This window comes from Coregonus lavaretus (assembly GCF_964263955.1).
Source record: "Coregonus lavaretus genome assembly, chromosome: 23".
NCBI lineage: Eukaryota > Metazoa > Chordata > Actinopteri > Salmoniformes > Salmonidae > Coregonus > Coregonus lavaretus.
In genome coordinates this window covers 20,280,914-20,303,238 of record NC_140010.1, presented here as the reverse complement: position 1 = coordinate 20,303,238, position 22,325 = coordinate 20,280,914, and the positions used below count along the sequence as shown (strand labels likewise).

The window sequence follows — 22,325 nt, the reverse complement described above, 5'->3', positions numbered from 1 at the left end:
TAGGTAACTTACACATTTCAGCCAAAATGTGATCAATTGGTATACGTGGATAGACTTTTTAAATAAAACACAAATAAATATTTGACAGATGGGATTCACACCTCAAGGATGGCCCAGTTGAGTATGCCAGCAGCAGGTTGTGAGGGGAGAAGAAGGTGGCTAATGCTAAGGTTTGTTGCGATGTTATATGAATCATCATTTTAAGTTTTGTATGATCTACTAACTGCAGTACGAAAATATATGCACTCACTACTGTAAGTCGCTCTGGATAAGAGTGTCTGCTAAATTACCACAATGTAAAATGGGAGCTTTGGATTCAGCAGCAAGGTCTTTTAACCATCTGTTCCACAAAATGCAACCAGATAAACAAGCAAGTATGTTTGACCTATAAAGTAGCATATAATTTCAGCAGCAGATTTGACTCTACAGTGCCTCTCACAGGTGGCTGCAGGCAGGCACGCTTCAGAGGCTGGGTGTAACCCCTCCCCTATAATCCACATCCCAACCCAAAGCCACTAGGCCCTCATTGAGAAGTCTCAAGTCCACGTCACAGTTTGGTGTGGTATAAAAAGGCTTCCAGGAACATCTATTCATGTCTGCTAGCTATGTTCCAGCCTGTCATCTTGTACAGCAGGGAGTAAGTAGCCTGTTGGAGTAAATCTAGATGCACTGTGTTACTGCAGGACTGTTTGCATTTACATTGATGAGTGGCATATTGGCAGCTGATGAGTAAAGAGTGAAGGTAAGAGAAGGATAACTGTCTTAATAATTGTTAAAGTTTCTCCCAAAAATGTATTGGGGTAATGGGCAAAAGTCAAATAAATATTCCTGTAAAACATGTACAATCTTGTTCACTTATTCAAAGTGCAGTTTCGGGTGCAAAATTGATTTATCGCATACAACTTTGAAAGTTATTTTATATGTTTTGCATTTATTGGCTTAATCATGTTTTGCTGGCTTATTACGTATTTACTAAAATATATATTTTGCCTTTACAGTTTGTATCCCCCATCTTCATTTTAATTCAAGGAGGACTTTGCAGTACTGTTGATCAACAATGAAGACATGGATATTAGGATCAGTATTAACATGGATGTTCCTTCCACATCTGAGGGGAGATAATTTATTGGAAGATGTCGACATTCAAGCAGGTAAATACATTTTATTCATTTTTATGTATTGCAATTAATGATAATTATCAACATTGTGCCTGCGCTTTCTAACTAATATTACTACTGTACACAGGCCTATAATGTAAATATTGTCATATTAATGCAGATTTATAAAGACTGGTTTTGATGTCTGTAGCCAGCGAGGTGAATCACGTGGTGGGTAATATTTATTATTTCCTTGATTCCAGGCTGTAGCACAGCTTCAAATGACCTGGTTTACATAATCGACGGTTCCTCCAGCGTGGGCACTCCAGACTTCGACTTGGCCAAACGATGGCTGGTCAATATCACCAGCGGCTTCGACGTGAGCTCCCGTCACACCCATGTGGGCGTGGTCCAGTACAGCGACACGCCCCGTTTGGAGATTCCGCTGGGCAAACACCTGAGCAGCCAGGAACTGGTCGGCGCCATCAACACCATCGGCTACCTGGGGGGCAACACCCAGACGGGCAGGGCCATCAAATTTGCCACGCAGCACGTCTTCCCGTCCTCCAACCGCACGCAGCCTGCCAGGAACCGCATTGCCGTGGTGCTGACGGACGGCCGTAGCCAGGACGACGTGGTGGACGCGGCCGTGGAGGCCAAGGCCCAGAATATCATCCTGTTCGCTGTGGGCGTGGGCAACGAGATCACCAACTCCGAGCTGGTGTCCATGGCCAACAAGCCCCCCTCTACGTATGTTCTCTACGCTGAGGACTACAGCGCCATCGGTAACATCCGAGACGCCATGGAGCAGAAGCTGTGTGAGGGTGAGTCTAGGATCCTGAGGGTAATGATAGCTTAGATAGCTTATTTTGAGACATTTCCATAATGCACAGCGCATGTGTCATGAACCTCCAGGATGAAATAACTGTGGTCTAAGCTGACTTGCTCTGTATGTCTCTGTCTGTCTGTCTCTCTCTCTCTCTCTCAGAATCTGTGTGCCCCATGCAGATCCCTGGAACAGCCAATGTAAAGGGATTTGAGCTGCTGTCTAGAATGCAGATTGACATGAAAGCAAAGAAAGTCCAGGGCTCGCTGATGTCAGAGGCTTCCTACCTGCTTAGCCCCCGACTGGACCTCACCGACAGCACCAGGTAGGGGGGCCGACCATTTATACACACACACATGCTCTGGCAGTAAACTCCTTACAGCTCACACACTTCTATATACAGTATAACCCATTTTTATTGTTCCTCCAGGGCTATCTTTCCTGAGGGTCTGCCTCCCTCCTATGTGTTTGTGGCCACTCTGCGCCTGAAGAGCCCCACCAACCATGTGAAGTTGGACCTGATCAGAGTGCTCTCCCAGGACGGGCTGAAACAGTTCGCTGTGACCCTCAACGGACTGGACAAGTCTGTCACCTTCACCAGCACAACCACCAGTGTCAACAAGAAGGAACAGTGTGTCATTTTCAATGACAGAGGAATTAAGGTCTATAGAAACACACTGACATAACGACCCCAACACCTTTGGACTGGTTTCCTGGACACATTAATCCTAGTGCTGGACTAAGAAGCATATTAAATGGATGGCTTAACCTGTGTCTGGGGGAACCAGCTCTTTATGTTTTGAAGTGGTAGTTACCTACTCAGTAAGTTTTACTTTTTCTACAGAGACTCTTTGACTCAGAGTGGCACCAGCTGAAGCTGCTCGTTAAACCCAGACGTATCATCTGTTACCTGGACGACATGCAGATCGAGGAGCACCTACTAGAACCTGTATTTCCCATCTACATCAACGGAAAGATACAGGTCGCCAAGAAGGTCAAGATGGAAGCAACTGTTCCTGTGAGTAACAATGGGTGATGAGCAAACTTGACGAAATGCAATAACCATATATGTACAAATAATGGTTTGCTTTCATTGTAAGGGAGCTTCTATATTTAGCTTAACTTTAGTTGACTATAATGACACAGTAACATGGCTATGTTCGTCTTGGAATCCTTCTTTAGATCGAGATACAAAAACTCAGGCTTTACTGCGATCCCGAGCAAAGTGAGAAAGAGACAGCGTGTGAAATATACTCTGTGGTGAGTGTAATGATACTGTAACTACGAGACTCATCATTTACTTCCATATGTCACTGACGGTTGCAGTTAAAGGCGGGGGGGCCAAAGATAATTTTATCTTCATATCATTATCTCTCTCTGTGTTTATTTCTATACAGGAGGATGACAGGGTGAGTTGTCTGTCTTTACATGACATTGTAATTATTACATTACATTTGTACACTTGTTGGGTTGTTCCTGTTATATTAAACTGTTTTCTGCTCCCAGTGTCCTCTGGACAGACAGCCTGCAGCAGTGGAGAGCTGTAACTGCCCTCAGGGGAAACCTGGGCCTCCTGGTCTTCCTGGGCCTATGGTGATAATTAAATCATAAATAATTAAACCATAAATTGATTGAGAGATTTATGACAAAATAGCTCTACAAAATGTAAACTCCATCAGATGGATAACTGTATGTAAATCCCTACTTTATAGCCTGTCTGTTTGAACCCTGTAGGGCTTCCGAGGTGAGAAGGGGAGGGAGGGGCCACCTGGTCCTGACGGTAAGCCTGTGAGTACTGGCTATCTATCTTACCTATATCTGATTTCAAAACATGAGGATCAATCATACAGTATGGTGAATCTGATGATAAATTCAATTGTTGCTCATTTTCCTTGTGAAGGGGAAGCCAGGTGAACGTGGAATACCAGGAGAACCTGGGAAGAATGGGAACAATGTGAGTGAATATATGTCACTACAATTTCTGCATTTGGTTGATTATAATTACTGCCACTGTTTGTAATGTTGGTTTCATTATTCAACTTAGGGCGAAGCGGGCATACCAGGACATAAGGGTGACGCAGGACTCAACGGGGCCAAAGTAAGCATCATGTGACCGGTTCACAAAATACTGTAACAAATTATTTTCATATCACATAATTCTTTGCATGGCTCATCTTGCTATAAGATCTAAAGGCCCCAGGCCTAAACCATGTTACTGTAGTTTTGAAATGCCTTTGCGATTGAGCTGATTCATCCTGCCTGCAGGGTGACACGGGAGCACCAGGCCTTGAAGGCAGACCTGGCCCTCCAGGACCTACAGTGAGTCATGACCCTTTAATAAAGTGTAATAATAGAGACACACACACACACACACACACACACGGCTGTGGGAGCAGCTCAGCGTAATAGGCAGACTACTAAGCAGGTGCAAGTAGTGTAGTCATGAATGATAAAAACAAAATGCCAATATCCAGTTTAATTTAGTGTCTGTATGTACTGTAGGCGTGATAGACATATTCTCAGACTACTTTAATAACACATTACATACTCAAAGGGGTAGTCAGGTCTCAAAGACCATGTAATGGTGGCGGTGCCAATGGACAAGGGTTTAAAAAGACTGTTTCCATTGTAGGGACCTGAGAGACAACTTAAATTGGAGGCCACAGGAATTCCAGGAGAAAAGGTAAGAGACAAACTTTTTCTTAAATATTTTATGGCAATTGAATGTAGTGCTATATTTTGTTGACTCTTTAATACAGAATACATTTTCTCCAACATCTTCATATGTACAGGGAAGTCCAGGTGAAGCAGGAGCTCAGGGACCACCAGGGGAGCATGGACCACATGTAAGCTTGTATACACCTATTATGTATGCTGAACTTCATGGTCATATCTATGTAAGGTGTGGAACTGTCTGGTATTCAACAGCATCTTCTTCATAGCTGTATGAGGAGTGCTAATTATTCTGTACTAGGGTTGGACGATATCTGGGGAGACCTCTTCTACGATATGTTACTCAAAATATTGCGATATCCGATATAATCATTTTGCGCCGTTAATGACTAGGTAATTGCAGACTGTGCCATTTTTGTGCTTATTTACGATATTAAAGTCACATTCTCATTAAATAATCTTAGTATGGTGGGGGGGAAAAAAGCTTTATTAATTCATTTAAACTTCATTTTCAACATATAGATACAGCCTAACTGATAAAACGGAACAGTTTTGATTTGTGAAGTTCAAATAGAGGATAGTCTTGCACATCACGATATATCGTCTTGCACTTCGTGATATAACTTCAGTGTCAAATATCACAATATTTAATCATATGTTGGCCCAACCCTATTCTGTACAACAAAACATCCAATGACAACAGTACAGTATCAGTTTACTTGTTAGTCAGAGGGAAGTCCAGTGTTACAATACAGCATTTTATAACTGAAAGGATGTTGTTTTTCTGTGCAGGGGGACACAGGGCCAGCAGGAAAGGATGGCTTTGTTGGACCAGCTGGAGTGAAGGTGAACTGATATTTCATTTCACATACTTTCATAAACAAGTGACATGGCATAATCTGTAGGCGATGGCAGATGTGACAAGCAAGGGACTGAGAGCACAGTGACATCTTGTTAGAGATGTTGGTCCAAGATAGGACAAACATATCTGTTTTTGGAGGTTTTCAGAGGGAATATTTGTGGTTAATCTTTCCTTTCCCTTTAGAGTTGGTGGTTCCATAAGAGGAGGTTTGAAATGTTACAGTTTCACTCATAGTTCTATATAAAGAAACTTCCACAAGCTAGTCTAGGTGGCGGAAAGTCTGTATACAGTGGGGGAAAAAAGTATTTAGTCAGCCACCAATTGTGCAAGTTCTCCCACTTAAAAAGATGAGAGAGGCCTGTAATTTTCATCATAGGTACACGTCAACTATGACAGACAAATTGAGAATTATTTTTTCCAGAAAATCACATTGCAGGATTTTTAATGAATTTATTTGCAAATTATGGTGGAAAATAAGTATTTGGTCACCTACAAACAAGCAAGATTTCTGGCTCTCACAGACCTGTAACTTCTTCTTCAAGAGGCTCCTCTGTCCTCCACTCGTTACCTGTATTAATGGCACCTGTTTGAACTTGTTATCAGTATAAAAGACACCTGTCCACAACCTCAAACAGTCACACTCCAAACTCCACTATGGCCAAGACCAAAGAGCTGTCAAAGGACACCAGAAACAAAATTGTAGACCTGCACCAGGCTGGGAAGACTGAATCTGCAATAGGTAAGCAGCTTGGTTTGAAGAAATCAACTGTGGGAGCAATTATTAGGAAATGGAAGACATACAAGACCACTGATAATCTCCCTCGATCTGGGGCTCCACGCAAGATCTCACCCTGTGGGGTCACAATGATCACAAGAACGGTGAGCAGAAATCCCAGAACCACACGGGGGGACCTAGTGAATGACCTGCAGAGAGCTGGGACCAAAGTAAATAAATAATAAATAAATTGGTCATTTAGCAGACGCTCTTATCCAGAGCGACTTACAGGAGCAATTAGGGTTAAGTGCCTTGCTCAAGGGAACATCGACAGATTTTTCACCTAGTCGGCTCGGGGATTAGAACCAGCAACCTTTCAGTTACTGGCACAACGCTCTTAACCACTAAGCTACCTGCCGCCCCTATGTAAGTAACAAAGCCTACCATCATTAACACACTACGCGGCCCGGGACTCAAATCCTGCAGTGCCAGACGTGTCCCCCTGCTTAAGCCAGTACATGTCCAGGCCCGTCTGAAGTTTGCTAGAGTGCATTTGGATGATCCAGAAGAAGATTGGGAGAATGTCATATGGTCAGATGAAACCAAAATAGAACTTTTTGGTAAAAACTCAACTCGTCGTGTTTGGAGGACAAAGAATGCTGAGTTGCATCCAAAGAACACCATACCTACTGTGAAGCATGGGGGTGGAAACATCATGCTTTGGGGCTGTTTTTCTGCAAAGGGACCAGGACGAATGATCCGTGTAAAGGAAAGAATGAATGGGGCCATGTATCGTGAGATTTTGAGTGAAAACCTCCTTCCATCAGCAAGGGCATTGAAGATGAAACGTGGCTTGGTCTTTCAGCATGACAATGATCCCAAATACACCGCCCGGGCAACGAAGGAGTGGCTTCGTAAGAAGCATTTCAAGGTCCTGGAGTGGCCTAGCCAGTCTCCAGATCTCAACCCCATAGAAAATCTTTGGAGGGAGTTGAAAGTCCGTGTTGCCCAGCGACAGCCCCAAAACATCACTGCTCTAGAGGAGATCTGCATGGAGGAATGGGCCAAAATACCAGCAACAGTGTGTGAAAACCTTGTGAAGACTTACAGAAAACGTTTGACCTGTGTCATTGCCAACAAAGGGTATATAACAAAGTATTGAGAAACCTTTGTTATTGACCAAATACTTATTTTCCACCATAATTTGCTAATAAATTCATAAAAAATCCTACAATGTGATTTTCTGGATTTTTTTTTCTCATTTTGTCTGTCATAGTTGACGTGTACCTATGATGAAAATTACAGGCCTCTCTCATCTTTTTAAGTGGGAGAACTTGCACAATTGGTGGCTGACTAAATACTTTTTTTCCCCACTGTAAGCTATTTCTAGAGTTGAGGTGGTGGGTCTAGGAGGTAGGGAAATTGTTAGTTCACTTGTAAACATTGACAATAATATGTTTATTTGATGTTCATTGCCTTGGTTGGATTTGAACTGTATATATGTTCAGTTATTTTTTTTTTTGTTGTGTGGATGGGGATAATTTCATTACCCCATTTGTGGATAATTACTTATTTTAGCTACACCCTATAACCTTGTGTTTTAATTGGATTTTGAACTGATGCTTTCAACTACTATAATGCAGGCTATATTCAATGAATACTCATATGCCGGTCAGTACCTAGTAAACTAGCCTTAGACTTAAGAGGTTTATTTTTCCTGAGGGAACATTGTGGTGTGTTCACTGGATCTGTAGTGGATCTAGGAGATCCAGGGACACAAAGGATAATTTCAGCTTCCAGTAGTAGTATGTGTAAGCTGTTTCCCTGCCTGGCTTGAGTTGGGGCTCCAATAGCAGGGGTGAATGCTGCGGAGCGGAGCGTGGCTTCTGTTCCTGCAGTCTATTTTCAGAGCTCTGCATCTGCCCCAGCATCTGTTTATCGCCCAGGGACCATCTCCCTTCCTTTTGGAGTGGTGGAAATTAGTGACACCCTACCATTTACCGGCTTATTAAACTATGCACACTTACCCGTAAAATAGCTTTGATAAAGGTCTTGGCCCATTAAGATGTTTGTTCTTGTCTGATAATTGGAGAAGGAACGGTTTTGTGAGGGATGTGACATTTGCGCTTTGTAACCATGAAAAGTACAAGTTAAACCTCAAACTGGTTTACTGAAATTGTAAAACACCAGGGATGCCACCATTGATTTAACTGTAAAAATCTCCTGTACACAGATAATATTTCCCTTGGTGGAGTTTCATTATTTTGAGTGTAGTTTGTAATTGCAGTGAGTCACTATGCAGGTAATCATGGCTAATGGTCATCCTATCACTCAAATTCATTGAAGGAATAATTATTTTTGGAACCCCTTGGCATATTATCAGCTAAATGTGTCCTAAATATGTATTTTTGTATATATATACACTGCTCAAAAAAATAAAGGGAACACTAAAATAACACATCCTAGATCTGAATGAATGAAATAATCGTATTAAATACTTTTTTCTTTACATTGTTGAATGTGCTGACAACAAAATCACACAAAAATTATCAATGGAAATCAAATTTATCAACCCATAGAGGTCTGGATTTGGAGTCACACTCAAAATTAAAGTGGAAACCCCCACTACAGGCTGATCCAACTTTGATGTAATGTCCTTAAAACAAGTCAAAAGGAGGCTCAGTAGTGTGTGTGGCCTCCACGTGCCTGTATGACCTCCCTACAACGCCTGGGCATGCTCCTGATGAGGTGGCGGATGGTCTCCTGAGGGATCTCCTCCCAGACCTGGACTAAAGCATCCGCCAACTCCTGGACAGTCTGTGGTGCAACGTGGCGTTGGTGGATGGAGCGAGACATGATGTCCCAGATGTGCTCAATTGGATTCAGGTCTGGGGAACGGGCGGGCCAGTCCATAGCATCAATGCCTTCCTCTTGCAGGAACTGCTGACACACTCCAGCCACATGAGGTCTAGCATTGTCTTGCATTAGGAGGAACCCAGGGCCAACCGCACCAGCATATGGTCTCACAAGGGGTCTGAGGATCTCATCTCGGTACCTAATGGCAGTCAGGCTACCTCTGGCGAGCACATGGAGGGCTGTGCGGCCCCCCAAAGAAATGCCACCCCACACCATGACTGACCCACCGCCAAACCGGTCATGCTGGAGGATGTTACAGGCAGCAAAACTTTCTCCACGGCGTCTCCAGACTCTGTCACGTCTGTCACATGTGCTCAGTGTGAACCTGCTTTCATCTGTGAAGAGCACAGGGCGCCAGTGGCGAATTTGCCAATCTTGGTGTTCTCTGGCAAATGCCAAACGTCCTGTACGGTGTTGGGCTTTAAGCGCAACCCCCACCTGTGGACGTCGGGCCCTCATACCACCCTCATGGAGTCTGTTTCTGACCGTTTGAGCAGACACATACACATTTGTGGCCTGCTGGAGGTCATTTTGCAGGGCTCTGGCAGTGCTCCTCCTGCTCCTCCTTGCACAAAGGCGGAGGTAGCAGGCCTGCTGCTGGGTTGTTGCCCTCCTACGGCCTCCTCCACGTCTCCTGATGTACTGGCCTGTCTCCTGGTAGCGCCTCCATGCTCTGGACACTACGCTGACAGACACAGCAAACCTTCTTGCCACAGCTCGCATTGATGTGCCATCCTGGATGAGCTGCACTACCTGAGCCACTTGTGTGGGTTGTAGACTCATGCTACCACTAGAGTGAAAGCACCGCCAGCATTCAAAGTGACCAAAACATCAGCCAGGAAGCATAGGAACTGAGAAGTGGTCTGTGGTCACCACCTGCAAAACCAGTCCTTTATTGGGGGTGTCTTGCTAATTGCCTATAATTTCCACCTGTTGTCTATTCCATTTGCACAACAGCATGTGAAATGTATTGTCAATCAGTATTGCTTCCTAAGTGGACAGTTTGATTTCACAGAAGTGTGATTGACTTGGAGTTACATTGTGTTGTTTAAGTGTTCCCTTTATTTTTTTGAGCAGTGTATATTTTCCCAACCTTCCCTCTCATTTGGATTAGAAGCCAAGGTCCCCAAATAACTCTTAAAGCAAAACCCCAGCTCCCCATCCCCAGTCCCAGTCCCACCCCCAGTTCCAGCCTGCTGGATCCAGTGCATGATTAGCTAACCGACTGATGGGGGGTTTGATGTGGTGGCCCAGATGAAAGCCTGCTTGTCGGGTTGGGTTTTCACAGTGCGGCATGGCGCTGCAGCAGGCTTGGCTGCTGCACTCTGTAATCACGGCCCTGAAGCTTACAGGACACAGTGGCTGTAAAAACCAGCCACACCATACTTTAGATGTCGGAGAGGTTTGGTTTAACCAGCCAGCATACATGCCTTGACAACAATAGGAAAAAAGGCTATCAGTACTAGGCTACACTTGGATCAAAATGCTCAGAGATGCATGCATAAAATTCCCGGTAAAACTTGAATGAAAGTTACATGTGAGGTGAAATCCCATAAAGTTTTGGGTAATTGCTATCCTAGATGAGTAAAAATGGTTATGTGGAAAAAATGTCATAGTTTTAAGTTACAAATGATTCCTGTTGTAATTCAGAAAACAGCTTGTTGTGAGGTCCAAATCAAATAAGTTTTCATGTGATTTTTCATGCACAGGAAGGAACAATGTTCCACCCCATGTGGAATAAAGCATTCTATTTGACATGGATGTTTTGGCAAGATTGTGCAAAGATGAGTATTCCGCTCTTGCTTTTGAGGCTGTGCCTTACTCTAAAGCAGGGCTCTCTAGCCCTGTTCCTGGAGAGCTAGCTTCCTGTAGGTTTTCAATCCAACACCAGTTGTAACTAACGTGATTCAGATTATCAACCAGCTAATTATTAGAATCAGCAGAGAGGTAGAGGCAAAGCGAGAGGGATAACTGGGCCCAAAATATGTCTTCTCCAGCTGGTGCCGTTTTTTTGTTCTTCACTCACCAAGCAAGGAGTTTTTCTATGGAGGTCAATGAGAGAGTGTTGAATTTGGTTAACAAAAAACGTAATGGCTTATTTGCTACGTGTGTCTTATTTGATCGAATAGAAGTTAAGTAATGATTAGGTTGTTAAGAGTGTACTGATATAAGTAGGACACGTGACATCCCGGCAACTTTGAGAAAAAAACACTTTATATAGAAGTTGTGCCTGTTGTTTACACGCGTATCTGCCCTTTCATTGGCTATAATGTTCCCACCTGATCTTGCCTCCTCCCGACTGCTTTCCATTTTTGAAGACTTTTTAAAAAACATTATTAGAGCGGCCACTGGAGTATCTGGTCAATATAATGGATAATCTGTGGAATTAAGTGCGCTAGATTAGGATTGGATTGAAAACCTACAGGAAGCTAGCTTTCCAGGAACAGGGCTTGAGCCCTGCTTTAGAGTAAGGCGCAGCCTCAAAAGCAAGAGCGGAATACTCATCTTTGCACAATCTTGCCTAAACATCCATGTCAAATAGAATGCTTTGTTCCACATGGGGAGGAACATTGTTCCTTCCTGTGCATGAAACATCACAATACTTTGAAGAGATTAGACATCTTGGAAGAAGTACCTAAGTGACGTGGTCCTCTGTAGCTCAGCTGGTAGAGCACGGCACTTGTAACGCCAAGGTAGTGGGTTCGATCCCCGGGACCACCCATACACACAAAAAAAAAATGTATGCACGCATGACTGTAAGTCGCTTTGGATAAAAGCGTCTGCTAAATGGCATATTATTATTATTATTATTACTCATGCTCAATCAAGTTTTGACCATGACGTGTGATTGATGTGATTTACATGAGCATTTTCAACAGTCTTTCAGACTTTCATTTTGCATCACCAACATTTAGATAAAAATAGACAGATTCCGTGTATTGACATGAAAGGTTATGTTGATGGTTAAGTTGATGACTGACTTGTGTGAGCTTCGCAATTAACATACATTTAAGGTTACACAATTAAAACACAGCTGATTACAGAACATGTTAATTCTGAATGTGAGTACAGTAATCAATGCTATATTTAAAACACACAAGACAAGAACCCAATTCAACATCCAACACCCTTTTTACTAAGAGTGTTCCAAAATAGGATTCCAGTGTCTTAAAAATGTAACTAATGTCTTGTAATTTGGTGAATCACATGAGTAACATTGTGATATAGTATTCATTAGTTTTTGGTGCTATGTCATTTGAGATTTTGATAAGAGTCTTTCTTGATTTTTATGCCTTAGCCTTTTATGCCTTAGCCTTTTATGCCTTTATGTAATTGAACATGCATCATTGCAGAGATGTAGAACACTGGACTAATTGTAGTTAGCGTGGCTAAAACTGAAGAGCATTCAATACATTTGACGGTAGATATGAACTCCTTTTCTAGATATCTCCCACACTGTGTTGGTTACATGTTTTGAAAGCCATAATCAACACTTGTCATCCTCAATATTTACAGCCATTATAATTTTACCAAGTATTTTCATAAGATCATACAGACCTCTTATGTTCCTAATGATAGGCTCTTTGTGGCACGTGTGTCTGTTTAGATGTTCAGGAAGGCAAAGCACTTCAAAAGCAGCCCTCCGTGTGTCAGGACCTATAAACCTCCTTTATTGTTGAAAACCTTATTGAGCAGCGGGTACTGTGGTTTATATCATAAACCTATGTTGGAGGTGTATGAGTGTTTGAGAAGGATCATGTCTTTCTTCTCTCGTGCACTCTGTTCTACTGCTGCACTCTATGCTCGCCTTGGAGCATGAATGAAATATGATCACCATAATAGTGTGTATGTTGTGTTAGTTAGGATTTCGAACACATTTTTTGTTAAGAGGGATCTTTGATAAGAGTGCTAGTTTTAAACCTCAGTGACGGGGTATGGCAACCCCCAGCTTGAGGCGATCATCTGTCTCAAACCTCAATGGATATTTTCACACGTTACAGTAGCTGTTTCAGAGTATATCAAGTATGTGAATATCATACTTCTGTTTTATTCTGTTTAGGGTGAGAAAGGAGATGTTGGGGTTCCTGGTGGTGATGGACAGATTGGAGTTCCGGTGAGTCATCATTGTTCAAATGAAATGTTATTTCTAAATAAAAGCTGGACACATTCACTAAGCCAGTCCATTTACTAATCATCCTCATCCACTCCTATGCATTCTACTACCTGCTCCCTTTAAATGATCATAGCAGCTATGTTTTTCCAATGTAACATATACACTAAAACCATGGATGGTTTATAAAGTAACCTAAATGACATTAAGGACTTTTAACTCAAAATAGTAATGGTGTTTGCGTTGATGTTTCTCCAAATGTGGTGTTCATCCAACCACAGTGTTTGCTAACTCCAGGATCGGTAACACTTTATTTGGATAGTCCATCTGTACATGCTCTACAGACTATCAGTAATATTTCAACTAACTATCCACTATCCATTTTGTATACATCTGGCCCTTCATTGGACACTGTGTTAACAAACCTCCAAACGAGCTTCAATACCATACAACACTCCTTCCGTAGCCTCCAACTGCTCTCAAACACTAGTAAAACTAAATGCATGCTCTTTAATCGAACACTGCTGGCACCCGCCCGCCCGACTAGAATCACTACTCTCGGCGGGTCTGACCTGGAGTATGTGGACAACTACAAATACCTAGGTGTCTGGTTAGACTGTAAACTATCCTTCCAGACTCACATTAAGCATATCCAATCAAAAGTTAAATCTAGAATCAGCTTCCTATTTCGCAACAAAGCCTCCTTCACTCATGCTGCCAAACATGCCCTCGTTAAACTGACTATCCTACCGATCCTTGACTTCGGCGATGTCATTTACAAAATAGCCTCCAACACTCTACTCAGCAAATTGGATGTAGTCTATCACAGTGCCATCAGTTTTGTCACCAAAGCCCCATATACTAGCCCCATATACTACCCACCACTGTGACCTGTACGCTCTTGTTGGCTGGTCCTCACTACATATTCGTCGCCAAACCCACTGGCTCCAGGTCATCTATAAATCACTGCTAGGCAAATCCCAGCCTTATCTTAGCTCATTGGTCACCATAACAACACCCACCCGTAGTATGCGCCCCAGCAGGTATATCTCACTGGTCATCCCCAAAACCAACACCTCCTTTGGCCGCCATTCCTTCCAGTTGTCTGCTGCCAATGACTGGAACGAACTGCAAAAATCTCTGAAGCTGGAGACTCTTAACTCCCTCACTAACTTTAAGCATCAGTTGTCAGAGCACCTTACCGATCACTGCACCTGTACACAGCCCATCTGAAATTAGCCCACCCAACTACCTCATCCCCATATTGTTATTTATTTTGCTCATTTGCACCCCAGTATCTCTATTTGCACATAATCTCTTGCACATCTATCATTCCAGTGTTAATACTAAATTGTAATTATTTTGCACTATGGCCTATTTATTGCCTTACCTCCATAACTTGCTACATTTGCACACACTGTATATATATTTTCTGTTGTATTTTTAACTTTATGTTTTGTTTACCCCATATGTAACTCTGTGTTGTTTTTTATCGCACTGCTTTGCTTTATCTTGGCCAGGTCGCAGTTGTAAATGAGAACTTGTTCTCAACTGGCTTACCTGGTTAAATAAAGGTGAAATAATAAAATAAAAATCCCTAACCCTAACCTTATCCCTTATCCTAACCCTAAACTTAACCCTCTTGCCCTAACCTTTATTCTAAACCTTACCCTAACCTTAGCAAGCGTTGCTTATCAACAGATGGTTTGTTGATAGTATGACCATCTGTAGAGCATCTACAGATGGACTATCCAACCAGGATCCACACTTGGTGTATAGGAAACTATTTACACGATTAAACATAAGAAAATGTCTATGCTTATTTGTCTATGCTTATTATCATCCGACAGAATTTTTTAAATACAGATTGATCTAGCACATAAAATAATAAACATTCTCCTGACCCTGTCCACAAATAAATATTTTCAGCCACATTTCCTCCTTGTCCACAATGGGAGCATGAAAACCTTGAGTAATATATAGCTAATGTTTTAGTGTGGTACTGTGGCCCCTGGCCAGAATCTGAACCAGCTGGCAGAGGGACCACCAATAACCACCCCCATCTGGGTAGAATCTATCTTTGGGTTAAACCTTTCACTAAAAATAATTTTGGCCAAGTGCTAAAAAGACCTCATAGCATCTGTGTGTAATCCATACGTAGCCTACACCCACTAACTACCTTATTCTACTAAATAAGCTTTAGTGGTGATCTCTAACATCCTTAATTCCCTTTTTCCAAACCATATAAATATTATGAGAACCACTATGATGTAATAATCAGTCTCCTCTTTCATAGTCTTTGGAAAGTATTCAGACCTCTTTTTCCACATTTTGTTACGTTACAACCTTATTCTAAAATGGATTAAATTGTTTTTTCCCCCTCATCAATCTACACACAATACCCAATAGTGACAAAGCAAAAACAGGTTTTTAGAGATTTTTGTAAATTTATAAAAAATAGAAAACTGATACCTTATTTACATAAGTATTCAGACCCTTTGCTATGAGACTCTAAATTGAGCTCAGGTGCATCCTGTTTCCATTGATCATCCTTGAGATGTTTCTACAACTTGATTGGAGTCCACCTGTGGTAAATTCAATTGATTGGACATGATTTGGAAAGGCACACACCTGTCTGTATAAGGTCCCACAGTTGACAGTGCATGTCAGAGCAAAAACCAAGCCATGAGGTGGAAGGAATTGTCGGTAGAGCTCCGAGACAGGATTGTGTCGAGGCACAGATCTGGGGAAGGGTACCAATTCCTGCAGCATTGAAGGTCCCCAAGAACACCGTGGCCTCCATCATTCTTAAATGGAAGAAGTTTGGAACCACCAAGACTCTTCCTAGAGCTGGCTGCCTGGCCAAACTGAGCAATCGGGGGAGAAGGGCCTTGGTCAGGGAGAACTCTGTTCCATTCATTCCATTCCAGCCATTACAACGAGCGCCTTTCCTCCAATAGCTCCTCCCACCAGCCTCCACTGCTCTCCATTTAGTATACAAGGTGTATATGAGATCAAATGAATGATTAATGCAGAAGTACACCTAGTCCTAGAGGCTAATCAAAAATACTTTAGTACGTTGGCGGCTCCTCCAGTTCTCACCTCAGTACACCTCGGGACGATCTTTCCTGTTTTGAAACTAATTTAAAGAGACCACTAAAAGGCCACCAGGTGGAGACAGATGATATATAAACAACTATTTGTCTTTCTATCTGGTCTCAATCTAATGCAAATGCTGGCCTTGGTTTGTTAGAGCTTGTCACAGACAACATATTGAAATGATGCCGGTCTGTTTGAGCATGTATACAGCAACTAATGTGTTCACCAAAAATAGCAAGAGGAGTTTGATAAATAGAGTCTGTGGTCTGGGTCTGGCGCAACATAAAACCCTGTGGCTCAACATGTAGCTAATGTAGCCAGTGCCATCGCATGACCTCAGCCATTCTCCAATCAAGCTCAATCAAAGTATTTGAAAGAAAACAAATACTATTTGAACTTAGGTGTGGTGGCCAGTGCCCTCAGATGCCCTTCAGCCATTCTGCTGTGCCTCTCTGCCTATAATTACAATGTTCCTGTTTATGGGGAAATCAAGTAAAATCTAACTGGATTGAAAAATGAATGAAAGTCCTAATGAGCCAGTCAGCCAAGCCATCCTACAGCTGTAATTTAAAAGCCTGCAATGCATCAGGAGGAGTGGAACTAACAGTTTATGTTGCGCTCTGCTAACTTTAATCATCATCATGGCTCCCTCCCTAAGTCCCATGAGTGCCATTACTTACTGTAGGAAATCGGTGAAAGCTCTGACTGGGTGTAAACTAGGTGGATATTGTGGTCACCGCCAGCCGAGTAAACATGTGAAATGGAAATAGAAAGTGGGCCTCTAATTTCATGTGCACAAAATCATCATCATACAGCTTTCTTCCAGTTTACAGGATATTTCAAGAGCATTAAGAGACACTCAACTGTGCTGAAATAGAGCTGTAGAAATTATACATGTTTATTGATATAGATATTTGCCTATGTTTTTTCATCGTTGTCCTGAGTGTGATATCTCTGTTTTTTGTCATTATCTTCATAGGGAATCCGAGGCCTTCCCGGGCAAATGGGGCCTGCTGGACCTCAGGTAATAAACAGATCAAACTTGTCATTTATCATTTTAGACAATATAATCCAGTATTTGGCCATGTCGCCATCAATGACTTGATTGGCTCATCCTCTGTGTCATCATGACCTTGCCCTTCCTGCTAAGACAGCAAATGACTAATTCAATATTCAGTGTAAGAGTAACTGTAAAGACTTGTAAAGTGTGTTGAGAACAATGTAAAATGCATTTTGAATAAACTTGACTTCACCTTGTTTTTGATAAGGGGGAGAGAGGCCCACCCGGACAAGAGGGGCTGGTTGGACCAAAAGGACCTCAGGTAGGTGACTGATCGGACCTGAAAGTACAGTATGCTTGATGATAATTACATATTTTCTTCTCTTACACTATGTTCACCCTATTGACAATGAAATAATTATTTTGCTGCTCCATAATGCTCCTCTGCAATATTCAGAGTGAGATCCTCCACAAAATAGGAATGTACAAATGTAAGCAGGAACTGTACTGTGCATTCAAGTTTGTCATTGATGAACCTCAACTATTCACTTTGCTGCCCTCAATTGGAATGTCACGATGTTGCAACTCTGTGGTTGAATTGAACTGTGGTTCTTCTTGAGCAGCCAACTTGTTGCTTCTATCCGACTTGTGGCTTACATGACCACTTTAGAAGAACTGAAAAGCAAATGAGGACATGGGGACAATTATATTGTCATGTGATTTCAAATCATTCTCACATTCTCACCATTTTATTCACCAATTGTTTTCTGTGTATCTTTCCATTTGTCTTGGTCCCTATATCATGGTGTGATAAAAGTAACTCTTTGTCTCACCTTTTTGATCTATAATAAAGTCTAGTCCTCAGAATTTCACATGATTCAAATCACATTATGTTCATGAGGTTCATTTCATTATGCCTTACAAATGATTATGCCATTGTTTTAAAAACGGAATTTTCACTCATGTACAGGGTCTTCAGGGTCCGATTGGTCCACCTGGAATTTATGGACGTGAAGGTTCAAAGGTAACCAGTGAACATTTACATTTTAGTCATTTAGCAGACGCTCTTATCCAGAGCGACTTACAGTTAGTGAGTGCATACATTTTCAACAATTGCCCCTACTGTATTTCCCCTACCCTTAGTGAGTGTGTCTGAGCTGCATGTACTTTGTGTGTATGTATGTATTCTATTATATACATGTGCTTTTTGTGATGTAGTTTGTGTGTGTTCTGGGAGTGTTAATGTGTTTGTTAACACGTGTCTCTACATGTGTAGGGGGCCCAAGGTGTGCGTGGATCAGAAGGACATCCTGGGACACCTGGACTGAAAGTAAGTATTTTTCAGCTGTTTGGGTATAGGTGAAATATACTATATACAGTATTCTAGTACTGGGGGCTGCAAATTGTTTTTTTCCATACAGGATTCACCTCAGGCAGAAGACTTCGAATTGGGATATCATATCTCTCAGCATCATTATAACTCACAATACATATCATTGTTTTACTGCTGTAGGCCTATGGTTCATGTGCTTTTGGCCTTGTGCCATTCAATACTAACAAGTAGAAGTCCCCTGAGAATAAAATATAAATTACAGTACTGTACATGGAAAGGAAATAAGTTATGTTCAGTGTGTGTGGCTTCATTTCAGTGTGTGGTCCTCTGTAGCTCAATTGGTAGAGCATGGCGCTTGTAACGCCAGGGTAGTGGGTTCGATCCCCGGGACCACCCATACGTAAAAATGTATGCACACATGACTGTAAGTCGCTTTGGATAAAAGTGTCTGCTAAATGGCATATTATATTATATTATATATTTTGCTCTCTGTCACAAATACAGAATCAAACTACTTGAATGTACATGTATGATTGTTATACAGTAGTGGAATTGTTATATTTTGTTGAAGCTATTATAAAGAATGGGTTTCCTGTTTATTCTCCAGGGAGTGGAGGGAGAGCAGGGGATTCAAGGGTTACCTGGTGACAGAGGACTGCCAGGGTTCAAAGGTCACAAGGTAATGAATTACAAAACTATAAACACTTTCACATATGCTTGATTCAGTAAGTGCTTACGTATAAACGACATTACAAAAGTAACTTAACTAGAGTAGAGTATGGCTTTTTGGTTTATTAATTGTTGTTATCATATGACTGACTATAGATAACATGTCTGTCATTGTTTTCAGGGGGAAACTGGCGAACCTGGTCCCAAAGGAAGCCAGGTATAATATAATACAGGAAATCTGAAATGTTTGTTATATTATGAGCAACAGTATTGAATTGTGTTTTTCATCGCCACCCTTACTCTCCTGTTTCTCCAGGGTGAGAGAGGCAACAATGGAGTGCCTGGGAACAGTGGGGCAAACGTATGTAGCGTTTAACCTTTCACCTCTCAACTCTGTTTAGGAGGCATGCATCACTGATACTGTAACTAAAGGGTATTCATACTGCCTTTTAGGCCATCCATTTATTTCAGTTTTTTTTATCCTTATGTTGTGTATGATTGCCACTGCAGGGAGAAGCTGGACTCAAAGGAAGCAAAGGAGAGGTGAGTTGAATTAGTTTGATCTGATTCATTTCATCTTAGAGTTGATGTTCTACTTCATCCTTTCATTTGACATAGGTAGAAGTTCCATTTACAAATGTAACTTCTTGTTTGTACACTGAGTAATTGAGAAGTCCACCTATATATATATAGTACAGAAGGTATATTTTGAAGACGTACAAATCGCACGATTTGTCCTACCATGCTAACACATAGAAACAAAGTCTGATGAAGAGAATGGAAATGTGTCTAGTGGTCAGTTCTGCATAGTCACCTCTACTCTCTCATGAGAACCTCATGGTCTATGACAAGGAACAGACACATTGCACATATTCAATGAAATTGAAAAGATATTGAACAGAATGACACCATCCTATACAGACATTGCTTTCAAAAATAAAGTGAATTCAACAGACCGCTGTCTGTTTTCGTATTATTGTATGTTTGCAAACTATCTATAACACCAACTGAATTAGCTGTGATGTTGTACCCCACCAGAAAGGCCTATCAGGAGATACTGGAGCCAGAGGGCCGGCAGGGAGGAACGGGGACGTGGGTCTGATGGGAGCTGCTGGGCCTCGCGGCTCTCCTGGACAAGATGGGTTACCAGGGCAACCAGGAGAGCTGGGATACCCAGGCAAACCTGTAAGTGGACCACATCTTGAGTCGAAGCCATTTGCCCGAAAATGTCAATAGAGTCATTACCAGCTCATTAACTACCAGCATACTGATGTGAATGTATTGTCTTTCAGGGGAAGCCACCAACTGATGACCACTTGATGAAGCTTTGCGCTAATGTACTTCGGAGTAGGTTCCCTGCTATTTTTATTTTATGCATGAGCATGACCATTATAAGTTGTATGGATTCTTGAAGATTTTCGACTGTTACAAATAATAGACTTCAAAATGCTAGCTAGGAATTTAGGCATTAGACAATCATCCATTGTTTAGTTTTTTCACCAAGTGCACATATCCATGCCATTTCAAAATAGTGACGATGTTGGTAACTGTAGGTGTATGCATACAGTAGCATTCTGTTGAGCTATGTGAACAGCAACATGCCCCTTGGAAACATCTGGGGCCCGAATGCAGCTTTCATTTCTGCAATTTTGAGAAAAAAACACATCCTCTGCAATGTACATGGTTTCCCAATCACTGTCTGGGCATGAGTCAGAACAAGTTGCTATTTTTGACACGTAACACACCTACAGTAGTCCTGAAACTAAATAAATAAATAGGCTTACTGTACATTGCAACTATGTACTGTATGTCAATACAGAAACAAGACTAGCTAGAATTGTGTGCTGTTTTCCCCTATCCAGATCAGCTGCCGCAGCTCCTGGCGATGATGGCACCAAAAAGTCAATGTGGGCAGTGTGAGACAGTGAAGGGGCCACCTGGTGAGCAGGGCCCTGCCGGCCCCAAAGGACCCAGTGGAACACCAGGGTACCCTGGCACGCCCGGCTTACAGGGTTACCCAGGACAGCCAGGCCTGATGGGGCCTCGTGGGCACAAAGGTAACACTGCGCTAGTGTTTGGGTCACAGGGATTTACGGTCAAAGAACTCGACTTCTCCCTGCTGTTGGTGTGAATTGGAATTCCATGGTTTTGGATTAAGTAACCTTGCTGACTTTTTTGCTATGCTCTTATGTGCAGGTGATATTGGACCAATGGGGTTAAAGGGGTCCAAAGGAGATGGAGACACAGGGTTGACAGGTCCTCCCGGCCCATCAGGTAAGAATCCCCCACTTCTTGTTGGAATGTTGAGTGCTGCTATTCATGTTTTCACAAACAAATGTATACCAGTCATCTACAATTGAATACTGACCAACATACTGTATGACCAGTTGATCAACATACGTAGAAATCTGTAGATTGTCCCTGTGGATGTCAGGGACATGAGATAAACAATACCACTCTTAATGTCTTAATCTCCCATCTCTGCAGGTCTCCAGGGGCCTAGAGGCAGTGACGGACACGGCATCTCAGGGCCTCCAGGTGAACCAGGGAAGTCAGGAATCCCTGGCATCCCAGGGAAGCGTGGCCCTCCTGGGGCCAATGGCGTATGTGACCCCACCTCCTGCTACCAGGCTATTCTCAGAGAGGAACGCTACAGCAAAGGACCCAACTTCTAGGTCTCACAAGGAAAGCAGGACATTTTAAGTTTGACATTTTGAGACTAACTAAGTCAAGGACTGCTCACTGAAAAATCAAGGGCTGCTGGAGTGAGTGAGTTAACCCTTTGTTTCATGTGGGGTGATCCACTCAAACTTGAGGGAAAGAAACAGAGGATATAGGGCAACAAAGTGACGCAAATTTGTATCCAGCCAAACAGGGTTGTTTGACACTGTCTTCAGGCCAGGGGTGATTCAGCGAACAGGCAGAAGTGATAAGGACAAGTGATGATTAGGGATATTATTACCCATTCACTGGCGCATAACATCCAAGGGGCAATGTTGTTTTTACTGTCAATCAGTGTAGAGG

General features: G+C 42.3%; 1 protein-coding gene across 1 annotated transcript; it reads left to right on the top strand.

Annotated features, from left to right (window-relative positions):
* Window positions 1–1,057: 1,057 nt before the first annotated feature.
* On the top strand, window positions 1,058–21,976 carry LOC311150788 (uncharacterized protein; the record flags this gene model as incomplete). Its single annotated transcript, XM_084188317.1, has 29 exons — window positions 1,058–1,151; window positions 1,361–1,921; window positions 2,086–2,248; window positions 2,354–2,585; window positions 2,768–2,941; window positions 3,106–3,183; window positions 3,321–3,332; window positions 3,430–3,516; window positions 3,658–3,711; window positions 3,824–3,877; window positions 3,968–4,021; window positions 4,189–4,242; window positions 4,556–4,606; window positions 4,716–4,769; window positions 5,389–5,442; window positions 13,150–13,203; window positions 17,279–17,323; window positions 17,568–17,621; window positions 18,270–18,323; window positions 18,576–18,629; window positions 19,240–19,311; window positions 19,483–19,518; window positions 19,618–19,662; window positions 19,812–19,844; window positions 20,340–20,486; window positions 20,594–20,648; window positions 21,164–21,358; window positions 21,498–21,575; window positions 21,789–21,976. 29 exons carry the CDS (start codon window positions 1,058–1,060, stop codon window positions 21,974–21,976), a joined length of 2,886 nt encoding a protein of 961 aa, XP_084044443.1.
* Window positions 21,977–22,325: the final 349 nt, after the last annotated feature.